General features: G+C 40.0%; 1 protein-coding gene across 1 annotated transcript in view; it reads right to left on the reverse strand.

The window, feature by feature from the left end:
* The window catches only part of VRK2 (VRK serine/threonine kinase 2), a gene marked incomplete at its 3' end in the record, with an annotated part of 121,582 nt that overhangs the window by 25,672 nt on the left and 76,270 nt on the right, over positions 1-19,640 (reverse strand). Inside the window, exons 8-10 of the mRNA XM_080938289.1 lie at positions 15,939-16,071; positions 6,560-6,680; positions 3,635-3,693 (exon numbers count right to left, since the gene is read on the reverse strand). Of these exons, the coding sequence (XP_080794415.1) occupies positions 3,635-3,693; positions 6,560-6,680; positions 15,939-16,071 (313 nt within the window). The remainder of the gene's footprint in view (positions 1-3,634; positions 3,694-6,559; positions 6,681-15,938; positions 16,072-19,640) is intronic.

Consider the following 19,640-nt stretch of genomic DNA (forward strand, 5'->3'; position numbering starts at 1 on the left):
TGTTAAACATCCCCAGTCATTAGAGAAATGCAAATCCAAACAACTCTGAGATTCCACCTCACATCAGTCAAAATGGCTAAGATAAAATCTCAGGTTACACAAAGCAATTCTGATAAAAACCACATGGTATTGGTACAGAGATAGCCAGGTAGATCAATAGAACAGAATTAAAGACCCAGAAATAAATCCACACAAATATGGTCACTTGATCTTTGACAAAGAAGCTAACATCATTCAACTAAAAAGGGACAGCCTCATCAACAAATGGTGTTGGTTCACCTGGCAGTCAGCATGCAGAAGAATGGAAATCAATCAATTTTATGTCTTTGTACAAAACTCAAGTCCAAGTGGATCAAAGCCCTCCACATAAAACCAGGTACACTGAAACTATTAGAAGAAAAAGTGGGGAAGAACTTAAAACACATAGGCCCAACTCTACATCTGATAGAGGGCTAGTATCCAATATATACAAAGAACTTAAGAAACTAGACTGTAGAGAATCAAATAATTCTATTTAAAAATGGGGTACAGAACTAAACAAAGAATTCTCAACTGAGGAATACCGAATGGCCAAAAAGCACCCAACGAAATGCTCAACATTCATAGTCATCATGGAAATGTAAATTCAAACAACCCTGAGGTTCCACTTCACACCAGTCAGAATGGCTAAGATCAAAATCTCAGATGACAGCCAATGCAGGTGAGGATGTGGAGAAAGAAGAACTGTTGGTAGGGTTTTAAGATGGTACAACCACTCTGGAAATGAGCTTGGTAGTTCCTCAGAAAATTGGACATAATATGACCTGACTAACCAGCTATTCCATTCTTGGGCATACACCCCAAAGATGCTCCAACATATAACAAGAACACATGCTTCTCCATGTTTATAGCAGCCTCACTTATATTTTCCAGAAGCTGGAAAGAACCCAGATGTGCTTCAGCAGAGGAATGAATACAGAAAATGTGGTACATATACACAATTGAGTACTACTCAGCTATTAGAAACAACGACTTTATGAAATTCCTAGACAAATAAATAGAACTTGAGATTGTCATCCTGAGTGAGGTAACCCAATCATAAAACAACACACATGGTATGAACTCATTGATAAGTGGATACTAGTCCCAGGAAGCTCTGAACACCCATGAGATTATTCATAGATCTTATGAACTTCAAAAAAAAGGAAGGCCAAAATGGGGGATGCTTCAGTCCTTCTTAGAAGTGAGAGCAACACAATCATGGGAGGAAATACAAGGTCTAAAAAAGGGAAATGGACTGAAGAAAATATCATTCAGAAGCTGCCTCACCCGGGGATACACCCATATGCAGCCACCAAACCCAAGCACTATTGCTGATGCCAAGAAATACTTACTGGCAAGAACTAGATAGAGATGCTGCCTCAGAGCTTCTACCACAGTCACACAGATACAACTGAGCATGTTTGCAGCTAACCACTGGACTGCACCCACAGACCCCAATGAAGGTGCTAAAGAAAGGACTGAAGGAGCTAGAAGGGGTTGCAACCTCATGGGAAGATCAACATTATCAACCAACCAAACCTAAAACTTCCAGGGACTAAAACACCAACCAATGAACATAAGGTGAGAGACCTATGGGTCCAGTTGCATATGAAGCAGTGTCTGCCATACATGTAAGAGGACTTTGGTCCAGAGGGGGCATGTTTTCCCAATGTATGGGACTGCAGGTGGAGAGGGTAAATAGCAGCTAGTGCACTTTAGTAAAGACAAGTGGAAGGGAAGAGGGGAAGGGAGATAATGTTTCAAATGTAAATATAGAGAGTATCTAATAAAAAAACGGGGATAAAAACCTCAGTAGATGCTGGTGAGGATGTGGAGAAAGAAAAACACTCCTCTACTATTGGTGGGGCCATAAGCTGGTACAACCTCTCTGGAAATCAGTCTGGCAGTTCCTCAGAAAACTGAACACACTACTACCTAAGGACTCAGCTATACCACTCCTGGGCATATACCCAAAAGATGCTCCAACATTTAACAAGGACACATACCCTACCATGTTCATAGTAGCCTTATTTATAATAGCCAGAAGCTGGAAAGAAACCAGATGTCCCTCAACAGAGGAATGGATACAGAAATTGTATATACACAACTGAGTACTACTCAACTATTAAAAACAATGACTTCATAAAATTCCTAGGAAAATGGATGGAACTTGAAGATATCATTCTGAGTGAGGTAGCTGAGTATCAAAAACAAGCAAACAAACAAACAAAACCACTCCTGGTATGTATTCACTGATAAGTGGATACTAGCTCAAAAAGCTCAGAATACCCAAGAAACTACTCATAGAACTTATAAAGCTCAAAGAGAAGGAAGGCCAGAAGGTGGATGCCTCAGTCCTTCTTAGAGGGGAGAATAGAACTCTCATGGGAGGAAATAGAGGGTCAAATAGAGTGACAGGGTTTGGAGAAAACATCATCTAGAGACTGTCTCACCTGGGGATCCATCCCATATGCAGTCACTAAACCCATGCACTATTGCTGATGCCAAGTAGTGCTTACTGGAAGGAATCTGGTATGGATGCATCCTCAGAGGCTCTTCCAGAGCCATACTGATACAGCGGGTGAGGCTTGCAGCTAACCATCGGACTGAACACAGGGACCCCAATAAAGGAGCTAGAGAAAGGACTGAAGGACCAGAAAGGGTCTGCACTCCCATAGGAAGAACAAAATTATCAACTAACAAAACACACCATGGCTCCCAGGGACAAACACACCAACCAATAAGTTCCCATGGAGAGACCCATGGCCCCAGGTGCATAATCAGTAGAGGACAGCATTCTCTGGCATCAATGGGAGGAGATGCCTTTGGTGTATAGAAGGCTCATCTTTCCAGTGTAGGAGCATGCCAAGGTTCTGAGGTGGGAGAGGGTGGTTGGGAGGGGGAGCACCTTCATGGAGGCAAAGGGAGGGGGAGGGGGATGAGATTGGGGGAAGGGGATAACAACTAAAATGTAAATGCAGAGAATATCCAAATGATTCACTCTGCTAAGCTGTGCTGCAATGAAGTCTGACTCTTTTCTACATGACAAGTACATTCATGCTCAAGTCACTGCTTTGGTCACACATGCATGTAAAAGGGACAGGACTGGGAACCAGGTCCATTTACCATCCATACTGATGCCAAAGTACTCAGAAAAAAATCCTCTTCAAGCTTGAAGGAATATACTGCTACAGGCTAAATCAGGTGAGTTTCTTATCTAAGATGTATAGCTGACTAGTATAATGTGACCCAGGTGTAAGGAGCATTCAGGCATTCAGTGACTGTGTCCTTCAAATATACTGACTCAACGTATTATAGGTTGACTTTATCTCCATTCAAAAATATCTTAATTCTAAACATACCCATTGTTATTGAATAACCTATGAATGATTCTCAAACTATAAACCTAAAACTCTAAAAATAATTAATCAACCCAGAAGAGCTATGCAGTCTGTGGAGTGCCATTGTTTTGGCTCTAATATCACATAGGACTTGAACATCTCTAGGGTTCAGCCTGTGGGAATGGGACTGGGTAAGGGTAGCACCCACAGAGCACACCCACAGAACTGCTACTGTGATGACCTGTGGAGAAAGGTTTCATCATCCCACTTACTACAACTGCTTCCGGAAGTAGACCACTTAAGCAGCGACTCTGGCAGTTCATCCAACAGGCTAAACAGAAAACAGACAGAACATGGTGAGTGTCTTCGGCCCGGTTCCTTGTTTCAGGTAGAACTTAAAACTCTCATTCTGTGTTGATAGGACACAACTGTGCCCGTTTTTTTTGTTTTTTTTTTGTTTTTTTTTTTTTTTTAACTCAAGTATAATGGATGAAAGGATTAAGATAGTGAGAGAGGGCATTCTTTAGTTCTTATTGGCCAATGTTACAGTTGTAAGTACAAACAATGTAGAAACATGGACTATTTAATGCAAATTCTACACAACTAAGGACTGCTGCATGTTTGCTATGATGTTTTCTAAAGAAGAACAAAAAATACATATAACACTGGGTGTGGATGGTGAGGTCTTTTATTCCTCATATCTAGAGGTGTTGGAGTCTCTGCAGATATGGCTGGCAGCAAAAGGATCCGCTAAGTGTTGGGAATGGAAACTTGTTTCAAACTGACTCTTTCAACCTGGATCAAAATTTCAAGCAGTCTGATGCCAGGGGTACATTGTCAGCATATCATGTAAACATAGAATTCAGGGAAAGGGGAAAAGATTTTTAGGCAACAATCATTTCAACTAGAGGTGCAGAGTAAATTTCAGGGTGTGACAATATAGAAACTCCTTTGAAAAGTACATGTGGCTTTGAAGGTGGGGTGTATAGCCAGCAAGCCTAGAATCTAGTGTGGTCTCTGAGATAGCATTGACATCAGTAGGCCATAAAATACAAGTGACATCCCCCCCCCCCCCCGCCAAAAATGGGTTCTACTAACTTGGAGCCAACAGATAAAGGTCTAGGGAGAGAGAGTCTGAGATAAACATTCTGCAGCCTTTGGGGGAAGCTTGCCTCCCCAGATAGCAAAGGTTAGCAGCTTTACTAACAATATCCACTCTCACTTTTCTGAGTGTTAAAACAGGCATTTTATCTCCTCCACTGAGGAGAGGCCACTGTGTTTATCATTCCTGGTCTCCCTAGTGATTTGTGGGCTCAAAGGCTTTGGTGTCCCCAAGGAGTCATTTTTCCTCATGTATTGATCACTGAAAGGGGGTGACTTTTAGCTTTCTGTGTGCATTTTTTCTGCCCTGGCAAGAGTTTATATTATCCAATGGTTAAATAAGTTAACAAGAAATATCAACAGAACAAATACATGGTATTCTTTCCAGTGTTTGGGGCTAAATAAATATCACTCTCTTAATTTGCTATAGCAAATATATATAAAGCCTCGACTAAAATTATAGATAACATGAATGATTCACAAAGGAACACAGTGAAAAAGCAGCAGTATGGGGAGTGATCTCAAGTGACCCATGCTACAAGAACAGAGGGACACAGAGCTGTGGCCATACCTGCCATCCTGCTTCACACTACACCTTCCCAGGCTATAGACCAGTACTTATTATGCAGAAAATCTTAAATGTTTTAAATTTCAACACATAATATATTATCTCTACTAGTATTTGGATTTATATTGTTAATCAAATAAAATGAAGCTATTAACATATGTAAAGTCGGGGTAATGTTTCATTTATTAAAATCTTATTTTATTCAATACCCTTTTATGATACATGAATACATGTGGACATATTCACTAGTCATCAAAATAAAGGCATTTATATACATGTTGATACAGACTAAAGCAAACTAAAGTCTTATAAAAGAAAGCCTGCCAGTGATTGGTAGGTTGAAATGCTGGCCTTTTACTGAAGTACACTACAGAAATGAGTTAAACTGAGCTCACGAAGTATGTTCAAGAATTGCTTATGAGTGTTGATTCCCGTGGCTTCATGTGGCTGCAGTGTGGAGAGTGTCAGTTACAGGCAGACTGAAATGAACAGAACTCGTCAGAGTCCCAACTCTGTCAGACTTGCACAACTGTGTCAGGGATGAAGGTGTTCAAGGTCCCAGCAAGTACTGCGCTTGTCAGTTTGCAGACATCCGTCCTTTCCAAACTTCAGCCTAAACCTTCTGTGTTGAGCACAGATCCTACAGTGGGTCCAAGTGTGGTGGTCGCATCTCTAAGGAACATCATGAAGGTGAAGCGATCATGAGCTACGGAGTGAGACCCAGTTCAAACCAGCACTTAAATGTGAAGACTGACTGCATCCACCTCAGGACTGAGCTGTCCTTGGTATCATTTCTGTTATCTGTCTTACTGAAACGCCACTGACTTACTGCACAGCAGTCTCCCCACAGATAACTATTTCAGCCTACCTTAAAATGTGAGGAAAAGCTGCCCAGTCTTACCTTGGACCCAGCTGAACAGTGAGACTTGTAAAACACAAATGTTTAGAACAACACACTGACTCCTTGTGCTAACAGAATCAAGCTAATAAACTCTGAATGTGGAATATATTTGAAAGGTTTATGTGGCTGCAAATATATTTCATATAAATAGTTCATGTAAAAGTTTTCTTTGTTTCTACCTCAGGAAAGAAAACATGTGCTTTTGGAGACAGGGCTATAAGGTATGCTGTTCTCACCTGAGAAATCCAAGCCCTCCCTCCTCTTCCACCTCACACTGCTCTTCGGCACAGTGGAGATTGATCGAATCAAACCCAGACTCCTTCATACCCTGGTCCACACTAATTTACAAATAGTCCATCTTGAAAACAACTCCATATGATCTAAGTGCCAGAAAACAGCATGTCTGGAAACTGATGGTTTTTTTTTTTTTTTTTAACACATCTGCACTGTGAAATTATGAAGTACAGATAATTTTATGTCTTCATGATTTTTTTGTTTTTAAAAAGTATCTTTCGAGCTGATGATATTTGTTTATTTCTTTGTGACTGAGGGTAATTTTCCCTGTCATTTCTACTCCCTGCTGTTGGTCCAGCTACATAAAGGGATGGGGTGTTGAAGTATCCCTACTTGGTTTTAGCAGTCTGGACAGCCACAGGGTCCTTCAGGTTTTTTTCCCAAGGCAGCTTCCCGCAGAGCCAGCGCAGCATGCAGTAACCAAGGATCTCAACATCGCTCCTCCTAGAAGGGGCTGCAGAAAGCAGAGGATAAGAAAGTTCATGAGAAATAGAGAAATCTTTGAGTGAGCTCCCACTGACGAAATACGAAAACACCAAGTGGGCAGAGTGTCGTGTTTACTCAGCTGGAGTAACATTAACCGTCTGAGCCTTTGGCCTCAGTCCACAGACAGGCAGCGACTTGCTGCTGAAGCAAGGGTCAGTTTCTTCACGTTCTCCAACTTCATCTTTCCTTAGCCTAGCCTGTCATAGGAACTTGATCCCATGGCCTCTGACACGATCCAGACAACCTATAACCCAGCACCAACACTCTCTCAAAGAGCCAAGCAGTAAAACAAAGAAATAAATGTCTGCAGCTAAATTGCTAACACATGTTCCAGGAAGTCCATGGGGTCTGCCTCGGTCACGCAGAGACCCTCTGAGTGCAGACTAAACACTAACGGCCTTTCCTATTCTGCCACACCAGTGGTCGCACTTGAAGCCAGAAGAATATGACAAAACTGCCATCTAGTGTGCAGTCTTTAAAACCAGGCCCAAGAAGACCTGCAGCTCTGCGGAAGAAGCACAACAGTGAGCAGGCAGCTCCCCAGGGCTACACACACCATCTTCACAGACAAGAAGCTCAACACAGAAATACTAGTCTTGAATCTCAAAGCCAAAGGTGAGGCAATCGTGGGGGATGTGGTCCAAAGTTGTGGTGAAGGAAGTTCTGAAGCCAAATAGAGACTTACTGTAAGATGGCTTTTCTTAAAACATAGTCAAAGAACATACTCAGATCCCAGCAAATACCACGATTACCAAACACTTAAATGATGTGGACTAATTTCATCTCAATTTAACATCTTTTTTTTTTTTTTCCTCAAGTAACTTATAACAAAAGACCTAAGACTTGTTAAATTCAACTGAAGCTTGGTAATAAGTCACTGAACTAATGACTAACATGCTTAGTGAATGCGTATAAAATAAAATAATTTTATAAGCATTCCAAGCTGTTATACACACAATAAGCTGTATTTTTATTTATTCTACTACTTGAATGTTCATCTGTGCAGGGATGTATAACACCCTGAGCAATATGTGGCCATTAAAACTATTTTAAACAGGTATCCCATTTCATTGTCCTTAATGACATAAACTCTAGGAAGTCACTGAGTGAACTAGGTTTTTAATTTACCACAACATCCACTCAGAACAATTGTGCTGCCACACTTGTAGATACTCTGGGTCACCATACATAGTTCTAATGGTGCTACACAATGTAGCTACTCTGGTTTACCACATGTAAGATGTTATAAAAGCACAGTGCATGGTTACCTTTACACATACTTGATCTTAACTGCTATTCAAGTACTGGGTTATTAAAGGCCCTTCAATCCAGTAGAAGGCCAGGCCCATGGGTGCTGTTTATTTTGAGCAAGGGCTTCAACAATTTCCTAGTGCTGGATTTGGCTTTATTATTAAAAGAAAAACAGTCTCTACCATGCTGTTATACAATGATTTTTTTCTGTGATAAATCTCCCATTAATAATGGAAGGGCCCCATTTGTCCAGATGTGTGCCTAAGTCCCTTTTCTGTTACAGAAATTCCTGATTAGCATCAATTAAAAAATTCACATCCTTTACTGTTCAGAAAAGGATATTCTGACACGTGTTTGGGGGATACTGGCTACACACAAGAGGAGGGGTAAAACCCAATATGAATGAATGAATGTGGAATGAACCTTCCCAGGGACTCCAGCCATCTCCAGCTGAGGGACACAGCTGAAACCAATATTTCATAAACTGGTCTTCATGTAAAATAGACCTTAGAGAGTTGAATCTACTTGACTGTTATACTTAAATAATTAACTATATTATCAAATTTTGGGTCTTTCACTGTATATGCTTTGTTAGTTAGTATGGTTAACCAAAAACTTTACCACTGCTCCCAGAGCTACAGAAACATTTCTAACGTTACACAGAAGGGTCCTGTGTTCAGGGCCTAAGGACCATGACAAAAACAACACAAATATTTTCTAGTGTGTGTCTGGCTGAAACTTGATCCCAGAAAGACAAAAACTCTTGACCTATTTTAGGGAAATTAACTCTTTCATGTCCACAATCCAGCTACTGCAGAGAAGAAAATAGTGAAGTATTTTTTAATTCAAAAACAATAGCTGAGGAGGTATTATTAGAAATCTCTGGGAACAATAAGGGTGGCTCAGTGGTAGAGCACAAGACTCGTAGTTTCATCCCCAGCACAGAGTAATCATTTGAAAAATTTTAGAGATAGGAGAGATGGTTGTGGTTAAGACTGCATATTACTCTAGCAGAGGACTCAGAATTGGTTCCCAGCATCTATATGGGGGCTCACTAACATCTGTAACTCCAGTTCCAGGGACTTAATACCATCTTCTGGCATCTGCAGGCACCAGTTATGCACACAGTGCATATACATGCCTTCAGGTAAAACACACATACACATGAAATAAAAATAATTTATTTAAAACTGAAAATATTTTGAATCTTAAAGTTGCTTGTTTCATTGTAAACCTTCTAAATTCATTGACAACGATGACTGAATGAAAAAATGAAAAGAGTTCCAGAGTAGGAATCCGGGAAGCAAGGTTGGAATTCCATCCTTACCGCTGCTTCAGCCTTAGCTCTGCAGTGCAGTGGTGCAGTCCATCTGCCTTAATACACTGTGTGCACTTAGACAGCTCATCACAAACTGTTTCTCCGGAAAACACGTTTGCATCCTTCAGTCCCTACATAAGTTGCATTTCATAGCCGCTGTTACCATTATTTGTAGGTCTTCAAGTCCATTACCAACAACTCAAACTTTTGCTTTCTGTTTGGCAAGTTTTTCTCTCAACTTTCTTAAATTGGTTTCCAAAAACTATTTAGCATCTAATGTTATTGTGCATACTGACACAAAGCAAGGCAAATTAATCTCTTTTCACTGAGAGTATGCTGTTTGCAATTGCTCAACATTTCAAAATGATAAAATATTGCCAAGTATAACAATAATAAAAAATAGGCACAGGTGGGGACTCAAGTTTTATTTCAGAAAAAAAAAAAAAAAACAGTTTCCAGAAATAGCTAACTCTAGAATTCATAATTAAATAAACCAACTGATGTGATTTATGGGGAACAGGCACTCCACCACATACTAGAGGACTGCATTATTACTTTTTAATCATTTCCGCAGTGTCGGTATTACCAATCACATTGGCAATAGGAAAACAGAGGTGAATGACCTACTTCATATCAGAGAACCCTGGAGCCATTCCTTCAGAGTGAATACAGTAATGCTCTAATGACAGCCCCAACCTCAGTTTCAGTTTCATCCAATTGACATTCTCTCACTACTTTCCAGTATGGCAAGAGCTACATGACACAGACCTTCTGACTTAAAACACAAAAAGACACTGAGCAATAAGGAAATGAGTGACAGAATCCACCTTTGCTGAAATTACTGACAACATTCTCCTTGCAACCATCCTTTCTGGAAAGTTCCATCCTCATCCCTCCATTATAACAGAGCCTCTATTAATAATATTGGTTTGTAAGGTAATGGACTGTATAACCTAGTACATAATCAACAGAAAGGTCACACTAAAGATCCAGAATGCAGTCTAAAGTAGGATAATTAACTGGACCAAAGATAAAAAGAGACAAATGAAAAAAATGTGTTAACTGCAAATGCACCTGAGCAGCGTAGGCAGACTTTCTATTTAGTTTCATTTCTTATAATATTATGAAAGACAAAGAAGAAACAAGATATAGCAGGAAATAAAGCAAACCTGAAAACACTTGCTTCCAGTACACAAGATGGGCCTAACATATTCCTGCACTTAGTCTGAAATTATGCAGAAATAGAAATGTTTGAACAAGATAACCTAAAAGGAGGTGGAGTCACTAACGGCAGGAAACACTTGTACATTTTTTCTTAGGTTTCTAGATGTTGAGTGTGTTGTTGAATATTTTGCCAACTCAAATGTACAGAGAACAAGAAAATATTAAGGTGGTTCTTGTTATGATCTGAACATCACATGTCCACCATAGACTTCTGTACTGGGGCTTGATGTTAGACTGAGGAGCTTCTGGGGCATGTGCCCCATGGGATGGGAATGAGGGCATGATCCTAAGGGATTTACCCCCTTGATGAATTAATAATATAAGATTGGAAGTGGGTAGGGATAGGGCGCAGGCCTTCCTGAAGAAAGTAGCCACTAAGAAGTCATTTGCTGAGTAGGCATTTCCAATAGCTCTTCCTTTCTCAGCTCCTCATTGCACATTGGACGCCATGCTGAGGTCCTGAGCTATATGAGCCATCCCACAACGTGCAGCTTCACAATGCACCAAGTGTGAAGGAAGCTGAAGACCACACGTGGAACAGTGTGCTGTGACTATGAAGAAACACGCATTTGCTCCCCAGGTTTATTCTTCAGGCATCCTGTCACAGCCAAGCGAAGTCAGACTTATGTCCTACCACTTGTTATGATTCCAAAAGGGACTGGAGGGGAGAGTGACAATTACCATCTTCCAAACAAATGAGAAGTTTCACATCTGGGCTTGCTGTTTCTCTGCAGTACCTTTTACGTTCTAAGTCCTTGTTTGTATTTGTGTGTGTGTGTGTGTGTGTGTGTGTGTGTGTGTGTGTGTGCTGTAGAGTTATTCAATAAAGCAAGGAGACTTTGCATTTAGGTACTGGGCATTGTATCTTCCTTACCAAACAAGTCAATTACAACTTAGAGAGACAACTTAGAGAGACATGTGTCAATGTCATAGGGGCGTGTAAATGACATGTCTCAGTGAATAAATGTACTTGCCACTCAGTTTGAGGACCTGAGATTGACCCCTGGCATCCACATGGTAGAAGGAAAGAATCAAATCCATCATGCTGTGCCACAGCACCCCACCCACCTAAAATAAATGTAATAAAAAATCAAATGTAAAAAAAAAAGGGCAGATGTTACATCAAATCAATGACTTAATTGTCTTCATGTTAGCCAAAGACCACACACACACACACACACACACACACACACTCACACATTACATATTAAAGTTTACCCAAAAAGAAGATTTTTTTTTTTTGGGGGGAAATTTACGGCATGCCCATATTTAAAGGTATTGCTAACTATCCTGTAATAGATCCTGAGTTTGGTCCGTTGACATAGTTGTAGAGTCTATGCTGTGGGCCCTATGCGATCTCACCAGCTTATTACATGAAAAGACATTCTCAGTTCCCTTCACATGTATTTTTGTATGTCAGAGTCCTGAAACAAAATGAACTATGCAAGAAGCAACAGAGACTTGGATTTCATGGCAAAACTATTGTTAAAGCATGCTGGATATCTTATATAACCAAACAGACATTTAAAATGCAATTTAGATATCATATTTTATGGTCATCAATGATGTCAAATTAGAACAGGTATTACATACTCAGTGCCCAGGCCTGAAGTGTTTAAGAAAGCTCACTCTGTTAAATGAAGTCTGTCTCTGGAGAAATTAGGTATTGACTGCATGCCTCAGTGAGTAGAAAAATCTACAAAAATCCATATTACACATTGATCCAAATATTGCTTCTTAACATTACCAAGAATGCAACAAATTCTAAAACAGTGTATTTGACACACATATAATTCTCTTTAATTATCTTGCAACAAGAACAAAGTATGTCAGTGCTCGTACATGCTAGTTTTTATGGAGCGAAATATTAATAATGAGGAACAAGCCTAATGTCTTTAGTTTTACACGGAATGAAGCAAGTCAGCAGCAGAAAGTACCCCGAGGTCACAGAGAACTGAGTTTGGCAGAACATTCATCAGAACTACCAGGAATTCCCTTCTTTCCATTTATCCTTTCATCCTTCCATCTCATGTTGGTATGTCCCTCTGCACAACTTCTGGGTTTTAGTGAACTACTTAGTAGCACACCTGGCTTTTTCTTTCCTTGCCTTCTACACTCCTGCTACATGAAGAAGAGTTAAAAAGCAGAGAGGGAAGAGGACTAAGGCAATCAGTAGACATTATGTGTACAGTGTCTAGATAACCACTAGGAGAATCCAGGAGGTCAGCAGGTGGCCTGCTCAGGGTGAACACACCCCTTCCTGACCATGGCAGGCTCTGTTTAGCCATAACTCTTCTTGATTCCTGTTGCTTTCTTTTGCAGTGCTTTCTCCCTTGGACTGAATTAGGAAAATATTCTTCTGATCTTAAACCACACAGTGACTGTATTAATAGTGAACACCTGAATATTTATAGATCTGATTTTTCTCTATTTACATACAGGATTTGAACACTTTTATTCCGGTTTCTAAATATGGATGAATTATTACTTTATTTCTAAGTTATTGTAAGCTGAAATGCTTTATTTTGCAAAACTCAATGGGAACTACTAGGAACAAATACTGTTAATACATATGAGAACATCCAATCATCTATACTACAACCAATACACATACATTTAGCAAATACATGTATATACATCAACATGCATGTATACATATGTAGAGATACAAATATGTGTTAGGAAAAGGATGAAGAGAGTGGGGGAATATGGCCCATGGAGGTACGATGAGACCTGGGGGCAAGGGAGAAGATGCCTCTGGGGGGGCCCATGTTGGAAATCCCTTCCCCCTGAGAGACCAGCCACACAATGGTATAGTACGGAATAGAGTTTATTCAAGTCATGGGAGAGTTAAGAGGGTAGTAAAGGCAGAGAGAGAGAGAGAGAGAGAGAGAGAGAGAGAGAGAGAGAGAGAGAGAGAGAGAGAGAGGAAGGAGAGGAATAAAGTAGAGGAGTAAAGGAGTAGAGACCAGCCATGAGCTTGTGGAGAGAGGGGAGGAAGGGAAGGGGAAGAAGCTGGAAAAAGGAGCAAGAGAACAAGAGAGAGGAGGGGGCAAGCAGCCCCTTTTATAGTGTTAGGTTACTGGGGCAGAGCATACTTGGCTATTGCCAGGTAACTGGGGGTGGGGTATACTTGGCTGTTGCTAGGTAACTGAGGGGTGGGGTTTACAGAAACCCAACAATATGTATTTATATAAATGCTAACATGCTAAATGCATGAAAGAAATCTACTGTTTCATAGGAAAGCCAGAAGATCTGGGATAAAATGAATACTCATTCAAGCACAGGACTGCCTTGCAAATATCAAAATAGTTCACCTATCTCTTTCCTGAATATTTCTTTCAGGATGCAGCCCCATCTGTATAATCATATTCAGCCAATTTTTTTTTCCCCAAGACTCAAGGTGGTGAAATCTATGAGTACCAAGCAATGCATAACGATGATTGGGAAGAGAAACATTTGAGAAGAGAGCAGAAATTATATTAAATATTTTATGCAGACAAAATTAGTATACAAAATTAACTACAGGATACTCAGAAATACTGCACTTCAAGCGTTGGTTAAAACAACACACAAACCACTCTACTTCTCCTCCTATAGTTAAATGGTCCCTTCCACAGAATCAGCATTAGGACATTAGTAACAATGCTTGAGAATCAGTGTGGTGAGTGGAAGCACAATACTAGGTAAGAAGTCTGTTTGTATCTCTGAAAATTCTATTTTATATCATAAGGTAAGTCAGGCAAAGGTTCTTCCACTCTTTGAGAGTGAGAGAACAAGGTTCCAATGCACCACTGCCTGGGCTGGAGATGACTTAGTGGTTAAGAATATTTACTGCTCTTTCAGAGGACACAGGTTTGGTTCCCAACATCCAGAACTCCAGTTCCCAGGAATCCAATGCCCTTTTCTGACCTTTCTGGGCACCAGGCAAGCATGTGGTGTACACAGTTACATGCAGTCAAACTCATATACATAAAATAAATCTACATAAACTGTTTAAAAAGTGTATCTATCAATCATAACTTTGTTTCTATATTTCCTAATTTAACCAAAGCCAAGTAACATCTTAACTTTAAGTATTAACTATGTCATTAACAATGTAACTGATGAAAACTACACAATACTGATCATTCCTTTACTTGAGAAAGATGGTATTTTGATTTCTTTTATTCTGTTTCAAATATAAAAGTTAACTTGCAATTCAGAAACTGTCACCTGACATTCTTCCTAGAAGAAGGTAGCACATAGCCAATACAATGGGTCCACCTTCTTGATGGCCTTCCTTACAAGACTGTGGGTTTTAATTGTTCTGGAAATGATCAACACCCACTGTATTCCATGGTCAATGGTCCTTTTAATAGGAAAGGCAATAATATACAATTGTTTGCACCAACTAAACCTTGTTAGAAAGTATTAGTTTAGGGGAAGAGTTCAACAGCCATTACCAGTACAAATGTCTAATTGATGTTCAGTGAAGATGATTTCTTTCAGAGATGTTTAAAAATTATCTATTTGCTTTATCATGTCTGACAATACTTTCATAAACAAAGTTTGCAAAGAATGTAATTTTGAAAGCCAAAGTTTTTTAATAATCGCCATTTTTTTTTCACTAGCATAACATTAGAATTGACTTTTTGTCTTGCTGACAGAGCAACTAAAAAAGTACAGTTGCACTGAGCATATTGATTGTGAGCCAAGCAGCCATCAGTGGGACTTGGCACCATATATTTTCAATATTGACCTCCTACTTCCTTTTCCATGGCTTTCTGGGTTGGCTATTGGATTTGGACTGCAGAGTAATAAACAGCTAAGGTTTAATTAATGGTAAATGAATACAAGACATAGGTTATGACTTTAACTAATTAGGGAATTGTTGAATTAAGTCTGCCTTAGAATGCAAGGCAGTACAATCAATATCCAATAAAAGGGCTATGTATGTAATTTACCTGCAAATGTGTTTCCAATACCATCAAAGTGAGTTTAAATAAGTAAGATCTATGAAAGGCGACTGGGAGAGATTTCCCAAGTTAACACTTTGGGGGTTCAGAAGATACTGTTGTTGTTGAAAGAACATCTCTTTCAAGGCTCTGAGAAGGACACAAAGCAAGCAGGATAATGCATGACAACCACCGTTTCCGATGCCCCCTCAGCACAGTCTAGCAGCCTTGCTTACAGACCTGTGACTTCTCACCCTGAGGAATGTCAGACTTTGCTCCTTTCTCAAGAGTCACAGCATCTGTCTAGTCACATGGTTTCTGGTTTCTGTCAGATATTTCCTGAGATAACAGGACTCCACCACTTTCCACAAAAATCTTACCAGAGTGTTCACCCTTCAGCCTGTGCATGCAACAGTCATCTCAGGTAGCAGCTTCAGTAGTCTAAACACAATCATTCTTCTGAAATAAAAACATGAACTAGAAAAGAAAGTCCTACCGACTCCTCTGTGTGCATCCAAACTTGTAAACTCTAATGTCCCGTTATGGCTCTTTCTGGGATCTTCCTGATACTGTTTGTGGTTCCCATTGGGGCAATATCTGTAGGAAAGTCCATAGTCTGCAAGATAAACCTGGAAGAGATGGAGAAGCCAATGAGTAATACATTGTTTTCTGAAGACATGACCTTTATAATTAAGTCTTAAGAAACTTGTAAGTTGTAGGCCAGTGAGATGGTTTAGTGGGCAAAACACTCAACAAGATATCTGGGACCCACCTGTAACTTTCATCACAGAAGGAGAGAATCCCCTTCTAACCTCCTGATCTCCACACATGCATGTGGTACAGGCAAGTAAACATGCTCATGCACACAGTCACACACGCACACACACACCACAAGATAATCAATGAACTATACCATTTAAATATGTTTTAAATAAGAACTTGGAAGTTAAGAGAAACCTCAGACTTCAGATCAATGCTTCATTAAGTCTCATGGCAGATGAAATATACATTAGGAAGCAGGACAAGTAACTTTGTAACTTAAACTCTTGCCTCATCATCAGACTGAACCTGGCTCCTAACTGCTATCAGGTAGTCATCTAAATTCCAGAGACCACCATATACTTTTTTTCACCTGTTTTTATATAGGTTACAAAGCTCTGCATTTCAACAGTCCCTTTTCTGAAACTTAAAACTGCTAAGTACAGAGGGCAGAGCTAATGAGCACAAATGTTCTTACGCTTGAAACATTTTAAGTCTCTACTTGTAAGAGGTTAGCACTAGTGAGCAGCCTGTCGAAAGTAATAACAGAAACAGAAAACAGGAAACAACAACAACAACAACAACAACAAAACCCCAAACCCTCCTATAGCTTATAGTTAAGAATGGAGTATAATTCGTGGCAAATTATAACCTCTGGATATGGCCTCCACAGCTTCTTCCTCCCCTTTGTGGGGTATTTCAGCTAATGTCATCCCTGTGGGTTCCTAGGAAACTCTTGCTTTCCTGGCATCTGGGACTTTCTGGTTGCTACTCTCAGTTCCTCACCCTCCATTGCTACACAACTCTGTTCAATTTCCTGACCCTCTGTACATTTCTCTATCTCCTCCCATACCTGATTCTGCCCCTCTTTTTCACTTTCCCGTCCTCTCTTCCTCCCAAGTCCCTCCCACTCTCTACTTCCCTTGATTATTGTTCCCTCATCTAAGTAGGACTGAAGCATCCACTCTTTGGTCTTCCTTCCTCTTGAGCTTCATGTGGTCCATGAGTTATATCTTGGGTATTCCGAGCTCTTTGCCTAACATCCATTTATCAGTGAGTACTTACCATGTGTGTTCTCTTGTGACTGAGTTAGGCATGGCCCCCCTGTTGAGAGATGGGATCACCCACCAATTTCCAAATTTTTAACCCAGAATTGCTCCTGCCTAAAGAAAATACGGGAGCAAAAGTGGAACAGAGACTGAAGGAAAGGTCATCCAGAGACTGCCCTACCTGAGGATCCATCCTATATGGAGACACCAAACCCAGACACTATTGCTGATGCCAAGAAGTGCATGCTGACAGGAACCTGATACAGCTGTCTCCTGAAAGGGTCTGCCAGATCCTGACCAATACAAAAGCAGATGCTCGAAGCCAACCATCTAACTTATCACAGGGACCTCAATGGAGAAGTTATGGGAAGAAATGAAGGAGCTGAAAGGGTCTTATCTGGTATTAGTGGGAGGATAGGCCCTAAGTCCTGTGAAGGCTTGATGCCCTAGTGTAGATGAATGCTAGTCCAATGAGACCTGGAATGGGTAGGTGGGTGGGGTCTCATGCACTCTTGCCTTTGTTTAATTTCAAGAACTAAATAATTTCCTTTGCAAAGAAGAATCCTTTAGGACACAACACCTCCCTCATAGGAGCAGGGATAGGGCGTTTGCAGAGGGGAACCAGGAAAGGAGACAAAATTTGAAATGTAAATTAAATAGCCAATTAAAAAAAAAAAAGAATAGTGTATCACGGAATGTCTGCTGGACTTTCAGAGCTTATTGCTATCATTCTCCTTGGAAGTCACTCAGACTTTGACCAGGTTCTCCAAGCAGAAACACTTAGAATCAGGGAGTAATTCACACAAGTTTCCCTCCAATTACTTCAGTGGGAGTATACCCCATATGGAGAATTGTTTGGCCACATATTTCTGTGACCTGGAGACACACAGATCTTAAATACATTTTACCATACCCACCAGACCTTACAAGAGAAAACAGTTTCAACTTAACAACAGATTGTTTCATATGTATTTCTTTAACATTTAGCAATTTGTGCAATGTTTCAAGTGTGGTTTCAAGACAGTAGAGTATAAGAACCTACATTTAAAAATGTAAAACCTATTAAAATAAAATTTAGTATTTAGATATTATGTATTACGTATTTAGTGGGTTTTTTTCTGTTTCCCACAGCTGAAAATGATGTCTAGGCCCTGAGTAGCTGGGAGTGTCACATCAGGCAAGCCATCAACTCTTGCTTTCATTATGGTCTCATGCACTCTTGCCTTTGTTTACTTCAAGAACTAGTTTCCTTTGCAAAAAAGAATCCTGAAGGATTCAGCACTGATGATTCAGTTACTGGCCTTATTTAATACACCGGAGCAATTGCTATAAGTATTAAATATCTTCACATGCAACATTAGCTCAATAAACACAATCTAAGTCTTAAGGCGTGAACTCCATGCACTGTGCCCCAGCCGTCACTGACTCAAGACAACACCAAGTACTGCAGGTTGGTCATGATGTCCATTCTATGTATATGGACCTTGAAGCCAAATGTCACAGAAAGGGAGCCAGGATCTTCAAGCAGGTTTTAGCTAGCATGAGTGATCACTTTTAAAGTCAACTTAAGTTAACGAGGGTACTTCATTCAAGAAAACTGTGATAGGGTAGCCAAGGATGTTTGACGAGTATAGGGGTAACAAGCCACTGAAGTTTAGGGCAGGTGGAGAGACAAAGGTAACTAATTGGTAAAGATGTACTCTTCCAGGAGGGAAACAATAACGCCCAGCAACCGTGTTATAAGACAAGTTGGAAAGGAACAGTGTGTGTGTGTGAATTTTCTCTTTCCTTCTTCTCAATGGCCCCAGTGAGTTAAAAACGTTCAGAGATTTTCACTGGAGGTAAAGGCAGGTAGGTAGAGCAAATGGGAAGCCAGGTAGATTGCTGGTAGCACAGGGTGGGCCTGGAGTAAAAGGCAGTGGCATAAAACTAAAGGAATATACATCAACCATATTTTAGACAGTAACTATTGCAGACCTATGAGATATAAGTCATGCATGGTCACAGCTTCCAGTGACACAGCAATCAGAAATTTTGAAGTCTTAACAGAGTCACAGGAAGCAACTAAATTAACACTAGAGGCCAATGAATACAGAACAGTTTTAACAAAATGAACAACTCTATCTCCTAACCCTACACACCTTTTAAACTTCATCCCAGTTTGCAATGAGCAATTAATTTAGCTTGTCATTTATAATATATACATATACATATATATGTATATACAATATATATATGTATATATATATATATATAGTAAGTACTGAACAGAAAGAATTCTCTAGAGCTCTCATAAAATTTTCAATAATAATTTGAATAGAGACACATGGGGTAACTCTTTTAGTGACTAGAAATTAATACAAGAAGAAACAAAGTTGATTTCTCCTGAG

Source organism: Micromys minutus (genome assembly GCF_963924665.1).
Source record: "Micromys minutus genome assembly, chromosome: 1".
NCBI lineage: Eukaryota > Metazoa > Chordata > Mammalia > Rodentia > Muridae > Micromys > Micromys minutus.